Here is a 20,505-nt window from a genome sequence, read left to right as displayed (position 1 = left end):
ATTCGTAGAATCCCATGGAAGTAGGCCATGCGACCCATCCGATCCACACTGACCCTCCGAAGAGCATCCTACAAAGACTGACCCCATCCCTGTAACCCTGCATTTCCCATGGCTAACCCATTGGCCTATACACCCTGGACACAATGGGCAATCCAACCTAACCTCCTCATAAGGGGGAAGCCATTAAGGACTGAGATGAGGCAGAATGTCTTCACTCAGAGCTGTGAACCTACGGAATTCTCTCCCACAGGAAGCTGTTGGGGCCAATTCGTTCGATAAAATTCATGAGGGAGCTGATCATGGCCCTTGCGGCTAAAAAGGTCAAAGGGTATGAGGAGAAAGCAGAAGTGAGATACTGAGATTGCATGATCAGCCATGATCATATTGAATGGTGGGGCAGGCTTGAAGGGCTGAATGGCCTACTCCTGCACCCATTTCCTATGTTTCTATGTTTTGTGAAAATAAATCAGCTATGAACATGGACAGAAAATACTCAAAAGGTTCAATGGAACGCTTGCCTTTATATTCAGAATGACCAAGTGGAGGAGGAGTCATGTTTCAGCTGTACAGGGCATTGTTTGGTGAACATGCTGGAGTGTTATGAGCAGCCCTGAGCATCAGGCCTCAGGATGGAAACATTGGTCTGATTGGAAGTACATCGTACACTTACCAAAACCTATACCAAGGCTTAATAGCAGAGATTTCACAAGTTGTATTCCCTTGTATTCAGAATGTCATTAGTCACACAACACCAGGTTACAGTCCAACAGGTTCACTTGAAAATCACAAGCTTTTGGAGTGCTGTTTCTTCCTTGGGTGAAATGACTTTCTGGCATTCTGAATTCAGGGGAATACAAGTTGTGAAATCTCTGCTTTTAAGTACATGTATAGATATTGGTAAATGTACATTGCAACATTCCTGATGAAGACCTTACGCCCGAAACATCAACTCTTCTGCTCTTCGGATGCTGCCTGACCTACTGTGCTTTTCCAGCGCCACACTTTTCGACTCTGACTCTCCAGCATCTCAATTTTTCCCTATAACCTGGTGTCTTGTGACTTCTGACTTTGACCACCCCAGTCCAACACTCGCACCTCCACATCATGGAATTTGGAAGTGTACAGCGTGGGAAAATTGAGAACGGGGACCGACAACAAATCGTCCCTAAAATTGCTGAACTGAGAAGCTTTTGTGACACTATTTCTTTTTCATAATAAAACGTCAGTCATTGTTGTCAAGACAGAATAAAAAAGTTATTAAACAGAAAAAAGCTCTCGCAAACAATTACTCCTGTCAGCATCTGAGTCTCGATAAGGACATCTAATTAGTAGCTGACAAACTTCAAATCTGGGAGCAAGTGAGGAATGCAGATGCTGGAGATCAGAGTCAAGAGAGTGGTGCTGGAAAAGCACAGCAGGTCAGGCAGCATCCGAGGAGCAGGAAAATCTACATTTCAGGCAAGAACCCTTCATCAGGCTCTTGCTCGAAACGTTGATTTTCCTGCTCCCCAAATGCTGCCTGACCTGCTGTGCTCTTCCAGCACCACTCTCTCAACGTCAAATCTGGAAGATCGCGTGAACTCCATTGACTTGATCAGAATTGAGCCAAGGAACAAGGTGAGGGATACATCCAACACAGCAGATTTAGCTTTAACTGTGTTAATGAAAGAATATAACTTTAGAATGTCAGTACTTTATGGCGATAATATCAATCACTGAACAATACAATCAATGACATGCAGGAATAACTTTCCTTAGAACACTGTGTTCTATTACATTAGAGAACTGTATGGATTACCTTGCAAAACAATAGCAAACATTTTAGTGGTTAACTGAGGTTTTTTAATGTGATCTCATAATATCTGTAATTCTCAGGTCAGAACTGTCAAAAACTTGATGAAATGATCTAAAGAAGCATAATCTAAAAGTTAGAATCTGACCTTTCAGAAGGCAAATTAGAAAACACTTCAACATGGAACGGGTGGGAATATTTTCAAACTCTCTCACAAATAGATGAATTTCAACCTAATGTATTCAGAGACATGGGACAAAGATGGGTGCATTTGGAACATCTAAATTAGGAGTAGCAGTGTTAAGTCACAAAGCAAACACGATCTCATGGACAGCAAAAGGTGGTTGGGACAATGAAATGGTCTAGTCCTGTTCCTAAGCCCGTCTATTAATCAACTGTGAACCACCTTGGCCAAGTAATCATACAAATAGTTTCACACTACACTGAACATAAAAAGGTCAAAATCCTGTGAAATCGTTCGTGCACTAGGGAATTATAGGCGATGGTGTTTTTTCTTAAATCTTAGCACATCTTTCAACTGAGCGAAGGCAGAAATCTTCAAAGCAAGGAATACATTCTAGATTGAGACCTCATTTCTACTCACATTACAAACCACTCTGTAGTTATGCAATTTACCCTGACTTTGCTACTCCCCTTTGAATATCAATAACTGAACGGTTCCTATTCATTACTCACCACTTTACGGGACATTTCCTCCGAACTTTGTGCTTTGCTTTGGTTTGCCTATGGATACAAAACATTTTCAATTAAGATTAATTTCTAAGTCTGCGCACAAAAATAGAGCACTGTGGTCTGGTGAGAAAAGCAGGCATGGTGCATTTCCATTCGGAAGCAGCATCGGAAAATGCTGCTGAGTAAGGTAGTCCAGCCTTGATTTTACTCAAGGTCATTGACAGGACGAAGCCCTCCAATGTTCTGCAGAGGGAGTGAAATATCTGTTGGTGCAAACATCATGTAAAACAAGTGCAAACAATTGAACTGGCCGGGAGCCTGGAGCATTCAGCAGCCTTCTGGGGCACCAGCTCTTTCACAGCTTTCTAAAGGAGCTTTGCATCACACTCAATTTATTTGGACAGGGTCATGAGTTCACAAGTGCCATCTGGTCACAAAACATGGTCCAAGAGGACTCTCAAATTCGCTGATGCCAACATTTGAGCGAGTGGTGCTGCAATCAATTCCATGAATCCTTCCTACCCCCAAGTCTTGGGAAAGGCAGAATCTTCCATTTTAGAATCATTAAATCCCTGCAGTGTGGAAGCAGGCCATTCAGCCCATCAAGTCCACCCAACCCTCCGAAGAGCCTCCCCACCCAGACCCACCCCCTCCCCACTAATCCACCCAACTTACACATCCCTGGACGCTATGGGGCAATTTAGAATGGCCGATCCACCTAACCTGCACATCTTTGGACTGTGGAAGGAAACCGGAGCACCCGCGCAGACATGGGGAGAACGTGCAAACTCCACACAGACAGTCGCCCAAGGCTGGAATCGAGCCCAGGTCCCTGGCGCTGTGAGGCAGCAGTGCTAACCACTGTGCCACCGTGAAGGATGCCGAGCTTAAAATTAAAGAGAAAAGGATTTACAGCAAACGTCAAACACAGAATACAGGAGAAAACCAGGTAAAATACAGGCTCAAGTAGGTACTTTAAACAGCACAAGAAGGGCAAGGAGTGAAATTAGAAATAAAGACTTGCACGGATTTAATGCCTTTCATCACCTCAGGTCCTTCCTTGGCACATTGTAGCCAGTTGTGTGCTACTGTAAGATACTCATTGTTATAAAGTACAACACAAGGTACTCTGTACCTAAGATGGCACCAAGAGGCGACATTACAAACTTTTCACTGCATTCATTCAAGTGGATGTGGCATTAAAGGCTATTCTGTTCTATTCTACACATGTCAATCACTTGCCACAGCACGGTCCAACTTGATAATGAACTAATTTTTTTTTATATATAGAAATTGGATGAGAGATATGTATTAACAAGAAATCAGAAACACAGAGGAACAAATACTTTTCTAACTTGAGAGAACTTCTTCTCCAGTTCAGCCCCCCTGGGAATCAACATGAAAAACCATTTCTATTCTTGTTTAATATGAATGACTGGGACCTGGAGGTCAGAGCTTCAAAAAAAAGACATGAGATTTCGAGGGGAATGAGAAGCATTTATATTCAGGGAAGGTTAGGATTTGGCTACACGACTTGAAATAGTGGGCGGAATATTCCGGGCCTACAGCGGGCGAGGAAGGAGATGGGAGGCCGTGAACGTATTGAGTTAAGAGTATATAAGAAATTGAGTAAAGGTAACTACAAAGCAGTGAGGCCAGTACCCCTGGTATCTGTGGCAGTGACAAGAACATGCAGCTAAAGTCTCCCGGAGAGCGGGTCAAGCACTCATCAAAATCTGTTGAATTTCTAACTTTATTCCTTTTACTTTTCCAGGTTACATTGAGAAGGACTTTAATGTTAACTGCAGTAGAACCCAGTATCTGCCGATTCGGTTTCAGTTATCCACAGTTTACCAAGGCCCGAAAATATTACATGGAACATTCCAGAAATAATTCTCGGGGGCTGCCAGGGAGGTAAATGTTCCACTTAAACGATAGGGTTCGCTGGTATCTGCGGTTTCAGGCATCTGTGGTAGGTCTTGGAATGTATCACCCGCGGATGCGGTCGGGGGGGAACACCTCTATTACCATATTTCTTTATTTTTCTATTAATTCTATGAAGGTCTTTAACTTTGTTTCTTTTACTACTTTGTACTGAGGTTTTTTTTTGCACCTCGGTAGCTTTGTACCCAAGATGGCACCGTGTGTGGCGACAGGAGACACTTTTCACTGTACTCCTGTACTTGAGCACACGTGACAATAAGATGTAAATCTAAAGACGTAAGGGGTGAGCTGGCCGCACTGGAGAGGGTGGAGCAGTAATGGCAGGGATTTCTCAGGGTAATTCGGGAGGCGCAACAGAAATTCACCCTCAAGGAAGAAGAACCATATTACAGGGAGCCCTGACTGACAAGGCAAGTCAGGGACAGCAAAACAACAATGGAGAAAGGAGATATCGTGGTGAAGATTAGTGGGAAGCCAGAGAATTGGGAAGCCTTTAAAAACCAGCAGAGGCTAAAGAGAAAAAAGCAATCAGCGTGGAGAAGATGAACAATGAGGGTAAGCTAGTGAGCAATATAGAAGAAGATTTTTATTTTAGATGTGTAAGTCGGTAAGAGAGAGGCAAGAGTGGACACTGGAAAATGAGGCTGGAAAAGTAGAAATGGGGAACAAAGAAATGGCAGAGGAACTGAATGGGCGCTTTGCATCAGTTTTCACAGCAGAAGATACCAGCAACGTACCAGAACTTCAATAAAGTCAGTGAGCAGAGGTGAGTGTCGTGGACATCACTAAGGAGAAAGGTGCTGGGGAAGCTGGAAGGTCTGAAGGTGGATAAATCACCCTGGTCAGATGGATCATGCCTCAGCATTCTGATGGAGGTAGCTGAGGAGGTTGTACAGGCATTGGTGGTGATCTTTCAGGAATCACTGCAGTCAGGGAGGGTCCCGAAGGACTGGAAAATGCCTATTATAACACTCCTGTTTAAGAAGGGAGGGAGACAGAGGGCAGGAAGTTATAGGCTGGTTAGCCTGAACTTGATTGGTTAGATTTAGAGTCCACTATTATGGTTGAGAATGCAGAGTACAGAGGAACCTCAAATAACTGAGTGACACGGTCAGGAAGTATTTTGTTCAGATAATCGAATATTCGGCTAATCGAGTTTAACCAAGCACCCCGACCTTGCGATCTTGCCGGATAATCCGAAATTCGGATAATCGAATGCTGGATAAGCAAGGCTTCTTTGTACTTGGAAGTGCATGGTAAAATAGGGCTGAGTCAGCACAGCTTCATCATGCCTGACAAATCTGTTAGAATTCCTTGAGGAAGTAGCAAGTAAGTTAGACAAAGGAGAGCCAGTGGATGTGATCTATTTGGATTTCTGGAAGGCCTTTGATATGGTGACACACAGGAGGCTGCTAAATAAAAGGTATTAGGGGCAAGGTACTGTCATGGATAAAGGATTGGCTGACTGACAGAAGGCAGGCAGTAGGGATAAAGGGATCATTTTCAGGAGTTCCACAGGGGTCAGTGTTGGGACCACAACTACTCACATGATACATTAACAATCTGGATAAAGGAATTGAGGGCATTGTGGCTATATTTACATACAACACAAAGATAGGTGGAGGGGCAGGTAGTGTTGAAGAAGGGGGGAGGCTGCAGAAAGACTTGAACAGGTTAGGAGAGTGGGCAAAGAAGTGGCAGATGGAGTGCAATGTTGAAAAATAGGCAGTTATGCATTTTGGTAGGAGGAATAGAGGGATAGTCTATTTTCTAAATGGGGAAAGTCTTCAGAAATCTGAAGCTCAAAGGGTGTCCTAGTTCAAGATTCCCTTAAGGTTAACATGCACTTGGCAGTTAGGAAGGCAAATGCAATGCTAGCACTCATTTCAAGAGGGCTAGAATACAAGAGCAGAGATGTCCTGCTCAGACTGTATAAGCTCAGACTGCATTTGGAATATTGTGAGCAGTTTTGGGCTCTGTATCTAAGGAAGGATTATGCTGGCCTTGGAGGAGTCCAAAGCAGGTTTACAGGAATGATCCTTGGGGTGAAGGACTGGTCATATAAGGAGCGGTTGAGGACTCTGGCTCTGTACTCGATGGAGCTTAGCAGGATGAGGGGAGATCGCATTGAAATTTACAGAATACTGACAGGCCTGCATGGAGTGGATGTGGAGAAGATGTTTAACCAGTAGGAGAGACTAGGATCCAAGGACACAGCCTCAGAGGGAAGGGGGGGGGCGACCCTTTAGATCCGAGATAAGGAGGAATTTCTTCAGCCAAAAGGTGCAGAATCAGTGGAACTCATTGTCACATTCGGCTCTGGAGGCCAAGCCACTCAGTGTATTTAAGGCAAAGACTGATTCTCGAATAGTAGGGAGAACAAGAGTTACAGGGAGAAGGCAGGACAATGGGGTTGAGAAACATATCAGCCATGATTGAATGTTGGAGCAGACTCGATGGACTGAATGGCCAAATTCTGCCCCTATATCTTATGGTCATTTGGTCTATTATGAGGTAGGGAGATTTGTGAGAATCCCCTGACATCTTCCTACCTCCACAGAAGCAAGTTCCAGGTCAGAAGGGCTGTGGGTAACATTCCTGCCTCACATCCACCAAACGGTCAATTAGTGTCCATTTTGTGGATAATCATGCTCAGTGCTCCATGTGGGACAACAGAAATGTGACACTAGCACGAGTGAGACATTTTGTATGTGAGCAGTTGAGAGACAGTGCGCATGCGAAAGTGTGAGCAATTGAAAGAGAGAGAGAGCATGAAATTGAGAAAGCACACTTTAGAGTCTGAGTGATTGAGAGAGACAGCATGCAAGACACAGTGTGCATGTGAGAGAGCGAGCATGCATGTGAGAGCACATCTGTGAGAGTGAGAGAGCACGCATGTGAGATTGAGAAAGTGTGTATGAGATTGAGAGAGCATGCGTGTGAGATTGACAGCAATTGAAAGAGAGAGTGTGCATGAAATTGAGAATGTGTGTGAAATTGAGAGAGAGTGTGGGTGAGAGATTGAGAGAGCGAGTGTGTGTGTGAGAGATTGAGAGAGCGAGAGACTGTGTGTGTGTGATTGACAGTGTATGAGATTGAGAAAGAGAGATTGTGTGTGTGTGGATGTAATTGAGAGCGGGTGCATATGTGTGATTGAGAGAGAAATTGTGTGTGAAATTGAGAGAGGGAGTGTGTGTGATTGAGAGAGAGGTTGTTTGTATGTGGTGATTGAGAGAGATTGAGACCAAGTGTGTGTATGTGTGTGTGTGTGTGAGAGAGAGAGGGCAAGTGTGTGTGATTGAGAAAGACAGTCTGTGTGTATGTATGCTTGAGAAAGAGAAAGTGTGTGTGCGTGTGTGTGTGTGAGAGTGAGAGATTGAGAAAGTGTGTGTGTGTGAGAGTGAAAGATTGAGCCAGAATGTATGTGTGTGTGTGTGTGAGAGAAAGATAGAGAGGCTCAGAAGCGTCATCTAGCCTTGAAATGTTAGCTTGTTCTCTCTCCATGGATGCTGTCTGACCCACTGTATCTTCAGCATTGTTGTTTTCAATGCATTAACATGTGCCTGTTGGGTGTTAGTTAATGAACCATAAGTTTATCTGACAGTCAAGGCAGCAAGCGGGCATGTTATGATGTCCTGACCGACTGCTATAAAAGTAAACTTTTGACAACATCTGGCCTCTGATCATTCGTGCTGGGCAATTGGGAGTTTAAAAAGGCCATTACTACGGATTTAGTGAACAGCATTATTCAAGGATGGAATGACTATAACTCTATGGAAGGGGAAGAGGTGGAAATACAGCAAGTGAGGAGGTGACCTGGCCTGTGATTCAGACAGTGAGAATAGATAGGCAACATAGACTGGGCAAGGTCAAAGGGTCAGTCATGTTCATGAGGAGCAAGCTTTACCTGGAAGGAGAAGTGAAGAGGCAGAATAAACTCAGAGCAGCCCAAGTGGAGACAGATTGAAATGACAGAGGATAAGAAGTTACTGAACATAGAAACTGAGAGGGGAATGGATTAGGAACACCTTTGTGCAAATGGAACTGCAGCTTGGGATGGGCAATAGAGACTGAGCAGAGTTAGAGCAAGAACACGTGCTTGAAGGAGAAGACACCACATGTAGGGCTGCAGACAATTGAAAAAAATGAGCATTTAACATAATAAAACATGTCAACTTCCTTCACAGAGTTATTTGCACAAGAAAATTTACACCAAGCCAAATATTAGTGCAGATAACCAAAATGAATAGTTTTAAGGGAATATCTTAAAGGACAAAAGGCAAGTTGAAGGAGAGAATTCCAGAACATAGGATCTGGATAAATGAAAGCAAGGCCACGAGTTATGAACTGGAGGATGAGGCCAGGGATAGACTGAGTGAACATCCTTAGAAACAAGAATGAGAATTTTAAAAGTTCTGGCATCCCTCAGCCTGGAGCCAGGCTAGAACAGGGAGCAAGGGGATGAAGGGTGAACAGCGTGAGGTAGGAATGGCTGCATATGTTTGGACTTCAAGCTTTGGAGAAAACATAGGAATAGTCAAGCTTAGAGGTCACAGAAGCAATGCTGAGGGCTTCTGCAGTAGACAAGCTAAGGCATGACCAAGTCAGGTGACAGTGCAAGCAGGTGGTGGAAACTTATTCCAAGGTCAAATCTGATAAATAAGTTGCGAACCTATTACTGCGGAAAGAGATTGGGGTTTGCATCGGGGATAAAGATTTATTGGGAGCTATTTAATTGAGATATATTGTTTTATTAAATGTACAATATAAATGCTAGTCATAGCTGACATGTTAGAGGGTCCACTGCAATGCATAAAGATAATGGAGGATGGTCTTGACCTCTTGTATAAAGCAATTCAAGGGAAAGGATGACAGAATTGGTGAGGCTCTTTTAAGCTAATCTACTATCAAATCAAATATATAAAAGCTCTCATGCCTTTTAAAGCCATTACAAAAGTATGGTAAAAGAAATGGAGTTCATGAAGACTAGCCACTAGTCACGTTTACTCAATCATATTGTTAAGACTTATAGAATCCCTACAGTGTAGACGCAGGCCATTCGGCCCTTCGAGTCCACACTGACCTTCTGAAGAGCATCCCACCCAGACCCATCCTTCTACCCAATCCCTACAACCATGCATTTCCTATGGCTAACCCACCAAGCCTGCACATCCCAGGATACTATAGGGGAAGTTAGCACAGCCAATCCACCCTAATCTGCACAGCTTTGGACTGTGGGCGGAAACCGGAGCCGACATGGAGAGAACATGCAAACTCCACACAGACAGGCAGAATTGAATCCAGGCCCCTGGCACTGCGAGGCAGCAGTGCTAACCACTGAGCCACCATGCCACCCTTGTTAACATATTGTCATTAAAGTTTAGAGAAACTTTAGTGGAATCAATTTTCTTTAAGCACACATACATAGTGGATATCTTGGACACTAGGGCTGTTAGAGGGTTAAGACTGAGCAAGTCAATAAACTTCTCCTCTGAGGAAGAGCTGGTTTCTTTCTTGCTAATCAGTGTGGAATCTACTCACAGTCAGATTAAGGAAACATAGAAGTATATTCTCTAAGTAAATTAAGTATGTTACTAACTTACTTTGTCAAGCTCCTTCCTCAGCGTTTCATTAGTGTTGTTTAATAGATTAATCGAATTCATTAACTCTTGTAAAGTTGTCATAGCCTGAAACAAAAAGCAAATGTGATTACTTTGATTGCAGATAAAACATAAAACAGCAACTAAAAGACTTTAGATCTGGCAGCACCTATGGAAAACGAAACAGGTAGCATTTTCTATCATCATTCCAAATCTATGCTATGTTGCTTTGATATTGCAGCAAATTATCTTTGTACACCAGAATACTGTCTGTGGCAATAATCTGCTGCAGAATGTAATTTCCAAGATGTGCTGATATTTCTGATAATTCAGGCTGCTCTCATTTCATTTGCCAGTAATTTTAATGGTGTTTCTGTCAAACTAACAGAAGAGCAATACCCATGCTGGAGAGCAGCAATCCTGCAATCTCCAAAATTAGAGAAACGATTCAGATTAAATGTGCCAGAAATAGCAAGTAACTGCTCACTGGAAGGGGGTGAAGAGACAGGAAATGTAGAAGCATGGCAGTTTAAAACCAGTATTCAGCATTGAATGCCATTAGGAGGAACAACAGGCCAAAGGAGTACATTCCTGAGCCTAGCAAGTTCTTGAATGGTCAAAGGTTAAGAACAGTAGAGCAGAATTCTTGATGTATTTTGGGTGGGGGTGAGCTACAGGAACAGAAAATGTTTAGGGAATTACTAAGAAATGCAGGTCCTGACAGTGGCAGACTTTAACTACCCTAATACCCCGAGGGCAAAGGGGAGAACAGTTGGTCCCCACAACCTACAAAAGGCATCCCTTGGTGCTATTACAAAGCAAGCCCAGGCACAGATAGGGTCAGTGCCAAAGGTTTAGGTTAGATTAGATTCCCTACAGTATGGAAACAGGTCCTTTGGCCCAACACGTCCACACTGATCCTCTGAAGAGCAACCCACCCAGAGCCATTCCCCTGCCTAATGCACCTACCACAATGGACAATTGAACTTGGCCAATTCACCTGATCTGCACACCTTTGGATTGTGGGAGGAAACTGGAACATTCAGAGGAAACCCACGCAGACACGGGGAGAATGTGCAAACTCCACACAGACAGTTGCCTGAGGCTGGAATCGAACCCAGGTCCCTGGGACTGTGAGGCAGCAGTGCTAACCACTGAGCCACCATGCCCACCCTAACAATTCCTCATGTCCCAGGCCCAGGCCTGGTGAAATCTAGCAAGAATTTCAACTACCTGACATGGAACATCTCAGAGGAGTTCAATTTTTCACCCTGCCTCAAAACACCTCACTCATCATCCTCCATTTTCAACAATTCCCTCCTCTCCAACACAGTTTAGCAGGAAATCACCAACACAGGGCCACACTTTTTCTCACTCCTTATCTGCCTTTCTTCCACAGACATCACCATCTCATGTGCAACCCCCTTGATCAACTAGTACCTCCCACTACTCAGAATCCCCAATGTGCAGAAAGAAGCCATTCAGTCCATCTACCCAGACCCTCCAAAGAGCATCCCATCCAGACACAGACCCCTTCGCATAACGCCACATTTACCATGGCTAATCTGATCTATAGGTCCCTGGCTTTTTATAGAATAATAGAATACCTACAGTGTGGAAACAGGCCCTTCGGCCCAACAAGTCCACACTGACCCTCTGAAGAGTAACCCATTCAGACCCAATCCCCTACATTTACTCCTGACTAATGCCCATAATCTACATATCCCTGAACACTACGGGCAAGTTAGCATGGCCAATTCACCTGACCTGCACATCTTTGGACTGTGGGAGGAAACCAGAGCACCCGGAGGATACCCACGCAGACACGGGGAGAATGTGCAAACTCCACACAGACAGTCACCTGAGGCTGGAATTGACCCTGGGACCCTGGAGCTGTGAGGCTGCAGTGCTAACCATTTCATTATCACCTTTCTTAAATAATGGCACCATATTAACCACCCTCCAGTCTTCGGGCTCCTCATTTGAGGCTATTGAGGCATCAAGGATCTCAGCAAAGGGTCCAGCAATCACATCCCTAGCTTTGCACAAAGCTCTGGGATGCACCTCATCTGGTCCCAGGGATTTATCCACATCTCTGCATCTCCATCTCTGTAATACAGATACTTTTCAAGATATCATTATTTGTTTTTCCAAGTTCTCTAGCTTCCATATTCTTCTCCACAGTAAATACTGACACAAAATACTCATTTAGTATCTCACCAATCTCCTGCAGTTCCACACATAGATGGCCTTGTTGATCTTTAAGGGGCCCTATTCTCTCCCTCGTTACTCTTTTGCCCTCAGTGTATTTGGAGAATCTCTTTTGATTCTCCTTAGCGCTATTCACCAAAGCTATCTCATGCGCCCATCTGCACTCCTGATTTCCCTCAAGTACACTCCTACTGCCCTTATACTCCTCAAGGGATTCATTCGATCCCTGCTGTCCAAATCCGCCATATGACTCCTTCTGTGACTTGACCAGAGCCTCAATTTCTCTGGTCAACCAGCATTCCTACACCTATCAGCCTTACCTTTCATCCTAACAGGAAAAAACTGCCTCTAGACTCTCACCATCATGCTTTCCACCTGTGAAAAGCCTCTCCCAATCAACTTTTGAAAGTTCTTGCCAGATACCGTCAAAATTGGCCTTACTCCAATTTATAAGTTTAACTTTTAGATCAGGTCTATCCTTTTCCATAACTATTTTAGAACTAATGGAACTATGGTCACTGGCCCCAAAGTGCTCCCCCACCTCAGTCACATTTTGTTCCTTCTCTAGTAGGTACATCTGCATACTGAATAAGAAAGTTTTCTCGTACACACTTAACAAATTCCTCCCCATCCAAGCCCTTAGCACTACGACGGTCCCAGTTTATGTTTTGCAAGTTAAAATCCCCCAGCATTACAACCCTAACATTCTTACAAATATCTGAAATCTCTTGAGAAATCTGCTTCTCAATTTCCCATTGACTACTCGGGGGGGCTTTTAGTCCAATCCCCATTCTTATTTCTCAGCTCCACGCAAATAACTTCTGGAGCATATTCACAGGTATATCCTCTCCCTAAGTATAGCTGTAATATTATCTCTAACCAGAAACATCACTCCCCCTCCTTTCTTGCTCCAACTTTCTATCCTTTCTATCGCATCTATTTCCCAGAACATGGAGCTGCCAGTCCTATCTGCGATGGTTTCCAAGGCAACCACTTCTGTGACCCCCGCAAGATCCACTGCTGCTGAAACCACTACAAAGTCCATTCAGCACATCACATCTGCCCCAGGGATTGCCGCTGCATCAGCCGCTTCCAGTCCCACTGACGTCACTCACCAGAACACCGCCGACAGCATCACAAACGTCACGGTTGACCTCACTTCTGCCCCCGCAGATGCCAATGAGCCTCAAGGTGAGCATCATTTCCATGGGTGACATTGGCCATGTTCTCATAACCACACCCGCTGCAGAGGCCATGTCTGCCCTCACTCCCTGCTCCAGTCCCACATCAGGTCCAAGCTCCCAGCCCTGCTGTGTTTTTACCATCCCCCCAGACCTCCCCTTCACGGAGGATGAACGATCAGTCCTCAGCAAAGCCCTCACCTTCATCCCCCTACGCTCCCGGGTCAATGAATTAGACACGCATTGCAACATTGAACATTTCTTCCACCGCCTCCGGGCTTACTTTTTCCATCAGGACTCCCGCCGACCTTCCGAGGACCCCTTCTCCCACCTCAACCTGGACACCCCGTGCTGGTCTGTACTCGCTCTCGATCTCTTCATTTCCAACTGCTGCTGAGACATTGACCACCTCAACATGTCCACCCCTCTCACCTAGACCAATCTCTCCCCCTTGGAATGCACAGCCCTCCACTCCCTCTGCTCCAACCCCAACCTCACCATCAAACCAGTGGACAAGGGGGAAGGGGGGCACAATGGTAGTTTGGTGCACCAACCTCAGCTGAAGCCAGACACCAACTCGCAGACACCTCCCCCTACGGCCCCCTCAACCAGGCCCTCACCTCCCATCACCAAGTTATCATCTCCCAAACCATCCACAACCACTTCACCTCTGGGGATCTCCAATCTACAGCCTCCAACCGCACAGTCTGGGAACCCCGCACCGCCCGATTCTACCCCCTACCAAGATTCACAAAGCTGACTGCCTCAGCCGACCCATCGTCTCAGCCTACTCCTGCCCCACCAAACTTGCCTCTGTATACCTTGACACTGTCCTGTCCCCCTTGGTCCAGGATCTCCCTACATATGCTCAGGACACTACCCATGTCCTCCAACTCCTCCGTGACTTTCATTTCCCTGGCTCCCAACGCCTTTCCTTCCCCATGGACATCCGATCCGATACACATGCATCCGCCAAGACGAAGGCCTCCAAGGCCTCCATTTCTTCCGCTCCTGTCCACCCAACCAGTACCATCCGATTGGCTGAACTGCTCCTCACCCTCAACAATTTCTCCTTTAAATCCTCCCACTTCCTCCAGACCAAAGGGTAGAATGGGCAGCTGCATGCCTGCCTCTTCGCTGGGTATGTGCAACAGTCCCTCTTCCACAGCTACACCCTTTCCTCCGCTACATCATTGACTGTACTGGTGCCACCTCGTGCTCCCGCAAGGAGGTTGAACAGTTCATCAACTTCACCAACACCTTCCATCCTGACCTCAAGTTCACCTGGACCATCTTGGACTCCTCCCTCCCCTTCCTGGACCTCCTCATCTCCAGCAACAGACTCAACAAGAACATCTACTTCAAATCCACCAACTCCCACAGCTACCTGGACTACACCTCCTCCCACCCTGTCTCCTGTAAAAATGCTATCCGTTATTCCCAATGCCTCCACCTCTGCTGCATCTGCTTCCAAGATGACCAACTCCATCACAGAACATTCCAGATAGTCTCTTTCTTCAAGGACCACAATTTCCCCTTCCATGTGGTTGACGATGCCCGCCACTGCATCTCTACCACTCCTGCACCTCTGCCCTTGAACCCCACACCTCCAATCACAACAATGACAGAACTCTCTTGGTCCTCACCTTCCACCACACCAACCTCCAAATGAAATACATCATCCTCCACCACTTTCGCCACCTACAAACAGACTCCACCCCCAAGGATTTATTTCCCTCTCCACCTCATCTGCGTTTCACAGAGATCATTCCCTCCCTGACTCCCTTGTTAGGTCACGGCCCCCACCAACCCACCCTCCACTCTCGGCACCTTCCTTGCCACCACAAGAAGTGCAAAACCTGTGCCCACACCTCCTCCCTCACCTCCATCCAAGGCCACAAAGGATCCTTCCACATCTGACGGAGATTATCACGTCATCTACTGTGTCAGTTGTGGTCTCCTCTACACTCGGGAGACAGGACGCCAACTTGCGGAACCTTTTAGTGAACATCTCTGGGACACACACACACTAAACAACCCCACCGCCCTGTGGCTGAACACTTTAACTCTCCCTGCCACTCCGCCAAGGACAAGCAAGTCCTGGGCCTCCTCCACTACCAAACCCTAACCACCAAACGCCTGGAGGAAGAACGCCTCATCTTCCACCTTCGGATCCTCCAACTACAGGATTAATGTCCTTTTCGCCAGTTTCTTCATCTCCCCTCCCCCCACCTTAACCCAAAGCCAACCTACCAACTCGGCACCGCCCTCTTGAACTGGCCTACCTGTCCATCTTCCTTCCCACCTGTCTACTCCACCTCCAACTTATTACTCGCCTGCTCCTCTGATGCTGCCTGACCAGCTGTGCTTTTCCAGCACCACACTTTTCGACACCAACGGCTATCCATCCCTGCGCCATGTTTCTGTAACAGCAGTGGTATTCCACTCCCATGTTCCCAACTACACCCTAGATTCATCTGCCTTATCTGTCAGGCCTCTTGCGTTGAAATAAATGTTGTTTAATTTATCAGTCTTACCTCGCTCTCTGCTAAGCTCTTGCCTACCTTGACTATTGAACTTGCTCCCCTTATCTACTGTACAGGCCCCTTATCTCTTTTCTCACTATCTCTTTGCGTCCCACTGCCTCCATGCTCCTCACCCCCCCTCACTAGCTTAAAGCCTCTTGAGTAGCACTGACAGCATATTCGTCCCCTTCTAATTTAGATGCAACCCATCCTTCCACCCCAGAAGAGATTCCAATGATCCAAAACTGTAGATCCCTGCCCTCCGCCCCAGCTCCTCAGCCGCACATTCATCTGATCAATCCTCCTATTCCTACTCTCACTAGCAAGAGGTCAGCCTGTCTAAAATGAATAGTAATTAATGCTCCTCACAGCATTACAGTAGAGCAAAGTTAATTCTGGTCAACGGGCAGAGATATTGACAAGGGTGAGTTGCCAAAGCCCTGGGGCAGGATTTAGGTTGAGAACCACACACTGTGGGATTTTAACAGTGTTTATGACTGGGGGTAGGTGCCACAGGCAGGGAAGGGGGTGGTCACATCGAGGAAACATTTACACTGGTACCACCCATGAGGCCACTTGAATTTTCCCTTGAGTTGCATTCGCCTCCCTTGAGTGGCCATATTCCTTGAACCCCCCCCCCACACAATATTTAATCTGCAATTTACTTCCTTGGAGCAGGATGAGTGCCGACTCTCATTTTGTCCCCACTAGTGGGTCTCCTTCCTATCGGAAGGATGTTGTGAAACTTGAAAGGGTTCAGAAAAGATTTACTAGGATGTTGCCAGGGTTGGAGGATCTGAGCTACACGGAGAGGCTGAACAGGCTGGGGCATGTTTTCCCTGGAGCGTTGGAGGCTGAGGGGTGACCTTATAGAGGTTTACAAAATTATGAGGGGCCTGGATAGGGTAAATAGGCAAAGTCTTTTCCCTGGGGTCGGGGAGTCCAGAACTAGAGGGCATAGGTTTAGGGTGAGAGGGGAAAGATATCAAAGAGACCTAAGGGGCAACGTTTTCACACAGAGAGTGGTACGGATATGAAATGAGCTGCCAGAGGAAGTGGTGGAGGCTGGTACAATTGCAACATTTAAGAGGCATTTGGATGGGTATATGAATAGGAAGGGTTTGGAGGGATATGGGCCGGGTGCTGGCAGGTGGGACTAGATTGGGTTGAGATATCTGGTCAGCATGGACGGGTTGGACCGAAGGGTCTGTTTCCATGCTGTATATCTGTATGACTCTATAAGTGGATTGCTTGGAGCAACGTTTGAAAATGTTTATATTTCACCCAACCCTAACCCAGCAGCATAGAAAGTAGGAACTGGGAGGCAAGTTAAAACATTCAGTTTCCAAAATGTGTGAACATACAGCCACAACTGGTATCTGTACAAACCTAAATACGCTGAATTTTATAGAAATTTGATTAGGCCCAAGTTGTTTTTTTTTTCAGCCCATGAGGCTTTCTTTTTGAAGAATGTGACTGAAAGTCGAGCATCTGTATGTCACCTCGGTGGAACAAACAGTGTTGGAGAAACTCAGCAGGTTTGGCAGCACCTACAGAGAGAGAAAACAGTTAAGATTTTAAATCTAATGTGACTTCTTCAGAATTCAAACTCAAAAGGGAGTCATATTGTTCTGAAGAACTCCATTCCGGACTAAAAATGTTCAGTGTAAAGGGTTGACCCCAACCGAGCGTAGCAGACTGGCGCGTGCTCAGGGATGCACTAAAGCTTGGGATAGCTGCCACCGAGGTGCAGTGGGGAAAGACTATCTTCTAAGGTCTTTCTGCCATAGTACAATGGGGGGCTATTCAGTTGTCAGACTCTCTCAATGCCTCAAATCTATGTGAACATTGAAGTGAAAACAAAAAATGCTGGAAATCACAATGGGTCGAGAGAGAGCAAGCTAATGTTTCAGTCTAGAGCTGTTAATACACAAAATATTGTCCTGTATAAGAAAGGAATGGGTTTTGTTTTACAACTGCAGGGAATAACAAATCCTATTTAATCTGAACTATCTATGTACACTCCAATCCCCCACCCCCAAACTATTGCAAAAATGCTGCCTCTTCACAACTTCACATCAGCTCTGAAAAAAAAGTCATCTAAATCCGAAACATTAGCTCGCTCTCTCTCTGCATGGATGCCGTCTGACCCGCCGTGATTTCCAGCACCTTTTTTTTGTTTTCAGTACCAAATCCCAATATTTGTTCATTCTTCATGTGCAAAGAACTGTACAGACCTGCTTTATAAATTGCGTATGCACATAAAGACTGATGAATGCACTATATTTTGTCAATAAAAAAGTTGCTTTTCTCTCCACAGAGTTTCTCCAGCAATCTGTGGGTTTGTTTCAGCATCTGTTTTATTATCCAGATAGATTGTAACCGAAAACAAAAAAATGCTGGAAATCACTGCGGGTCAGACAGCACGCGTGGAGAGAGCGCAAGCTAACGTTTCAAATTAAGATGGCTCTTCATCACAGCTGATGTGAAGTTGTGGAGGGCCGCTTTTATGCAATAGTTTGGGGGTGGGAGGGGTTGAAGTGCTGGGGGAGAAAGAGTGTAAATTGGTTGGCAGGTCAGGCAGTATGCGTGGAGACACAGCAAGCTATCGTTGCCAGTCTAGACAACTCTTCATCATCAGTTTTTGATTTGGAGATACTGGTGTTGGACTGAGGTGTACAAAGTTAAAAATCACACAACAACAGGTTTATTTGGAAGCACTAGCTTTCGGAGTGCTGCTCCTTCATCAGGTAGTTGTCAGAAGTGGCAGCGCTCTGAAAGCTAGTGCTTCCAAATAAACCTGTTGGACCGTAACCTGGTGTTGTGTGGAGTTTTAACTTCATCATCAGAGCTGAAATGAGGTGAAAAGGGAGCGGCATTTATGCAATAGTGGCAGGGCTTGAAGGGCTGGGGGAGTAAGAGGGTTGACAGTTCAGATGAAGTGGGATTTGTTATTCCGTGCAATTGCAAAATAAAACCCAAGCCAATCTAAGAAAGAGGACGAAACCAAATTGACATAGGCTCTTCAGTGTCACTGGGTCAAAATCCCAGCACTCCCCCCCCCCCCCCCCCCCCAACAGCGTTGTAGGTGTCACTGCACTGCAAGAACTGCAGTAGTTCAAAAAGGCAACTCACCAACACCATCTCAAGGGTGGTTAGGATTGAGCAAACATAGCCTTGTCCCACCAGTGACCCCCACACCCAAGAATGAATCTGATGTTTAAAAACTAGACCTTGGGTAGAATAGAAAGCCCAGTCTCCAGTGCAGTACTGAGGGAGTGTTACATTGTTGGCAGCAATGGATGAAGTAACTTGAGGTCCTGTCTTCTGAAGTGAAAGTGAGTGCTGCAGATGCTGGAGATCAGAGTTAAGATTAGAGTGATGCTGGAAAAGCACAGCAGATCAGGCAGCATCCGAGGAGCAGGAGAATCAATGTTTCGAGCAAAAGCCCTTCATCAGGAATCCTGTCTTCTTAGCTGAGTGTAAATGATTGGATAACACCATTGAAAAACGGTCTTTCTGTGTACTGTCCTGGCTAATATTTTTGAAAAGGAAAACCAAGCCATTTCTTAGTTATGGAGCACAATATTTTCCATGTTTACAGCTCTGATGAAGACTCAGAAACGTAAGCTTGTTGTCCCTCACCCTTTCTGGACCCGCTGTGATTTCCAGCACTTGATTTTGTTTTCAGTTCCAATCAATCTGGATCGTAAATGCGAAAAAAAAACAGTAGGATGCTGAAACTCTGCGGTGCGAGAGAGAGAGAGAGAGAGAGAGAAGCAGCCTGTGTTTCGTAGCGGACTTCCAACTTGTGCTGCTGAAGCCGTGAAGCTCAGCTCAGCTCAGCTCAGCTCACCTTGTTGACCCCTTCCTCGTTGGCCTCCACTTTCTTCTTGACCTGCATCAGCTGCCACATGTCCTTGACCGGCCCGGTGCTGCTGCTGGACAGCGAGAACCTGCGGATGGGAGCGGGCTCCACCTGACTGCGGGCGAGCAGCTCCGGGGCGCTGGGCAGCTGGCTCAGGGACTCCAGGGCGGTCTGCAGCCTGGCCACCTTCTCCTCCAGCTGGTGGAACAGGGAGGCCGCCTTGGCGCTGTCGCCCGGCCGGGCCGCCGCTGCCGCCAACGAGGGCGGGCTGGCGGGGGACCTGGCGCCCGCTTCCTCGGCGGGGGAGCCGGGGGACGTGCCCGCGCCCGTGCCCGTGGCCGGGCTCTGCGGTTTGATGAAGCCGTGCTCCACCTCGCCCACCGTCTTGTGCGCCTCGCCGATGTGCAGCTGCTCCAGGATGCCGTGCAGCAGGGCGTGCAGCGCGTTGAAGTTGCACACCCCCACCTCGGGGGTGCCGATGGCCAGGTTGGCCAGCTCCGACAGGGTGAATGTGTGTGCCATCCTGCACACCCCCCCCACCCCCCTACCTCCTGCTAATGTCCCTCCTGCAGTGGGGCCAACTCAATGCAACGGATCCTCTTCTTCCACCCTCCCCTTCAGCACTCCCGAGAGACTCCCATTTCAGCACCCCCTCCCCCCTATCACTCTCTCTCTCTTTTCCCTCTCCCCA

The 20,505-nt window shown here is 46.4% G+C and overlaps 1 protein-coding gene across 2 annotated transcripts in view; it reads right to left on the bottom strand.

Moving 5' to 3' along the window:
• The window catches only part of LOC122560489 (uncharacterized protein C16orf96-like), a 101,740-nt gene extending 81,249 nt beyond the window's left edge, over positions 1 to 20,491 (bottom strand). For both annotated transcript variants that reach the window (XM_043711137.1, XM_043711138.1), the window contains exons 1-3: positions 19,803 to 20,491; positions 10,033 to 10,116; positions 2,489 to 2,536 (exon numbers count right to left, since the gene is read on the bottom strand). In XM_043711137.1, coding sequence (XP_043567072.1) covers positions 2,489 to 2,536; positions 10,033 to 10,116; positions 19,803 to 20,336 — 666 coding nt within the window. In that variant the 5' untranslated portion in view covers positions 20,337 to 20,491. The remainder of the gene's footprint in view (positions 1 to 2,488; positions 2,537 to 10,032; positions 10,117 to 19,802) is intronic.
• Positions 20,492 to 20,505: the final 14 nt, after the last annotated feature.

This window comes from Chiloscyllium plagiosum, chromosome 21, assembly GCF_004010195.1.
Source record: "Chiloscyllium plagiosum isolate BGI_BamShark_2017 chromosome 21, ASM401019v2, whole genome shotgun sequence".
In the NCBI taxonomy this organism is placed as follows: Eukaryota; Metazoa; Chordata; class Chondrichthyes; order Orectolobiformes; family Hemiscylliidae; genus Chiloscyllium; species Chiloscyllium plagiosum.
Note: the sequence above shows the minus strand (reverse complement) of the source record. Positions and strands in the feature narration are given on the sequence as shown.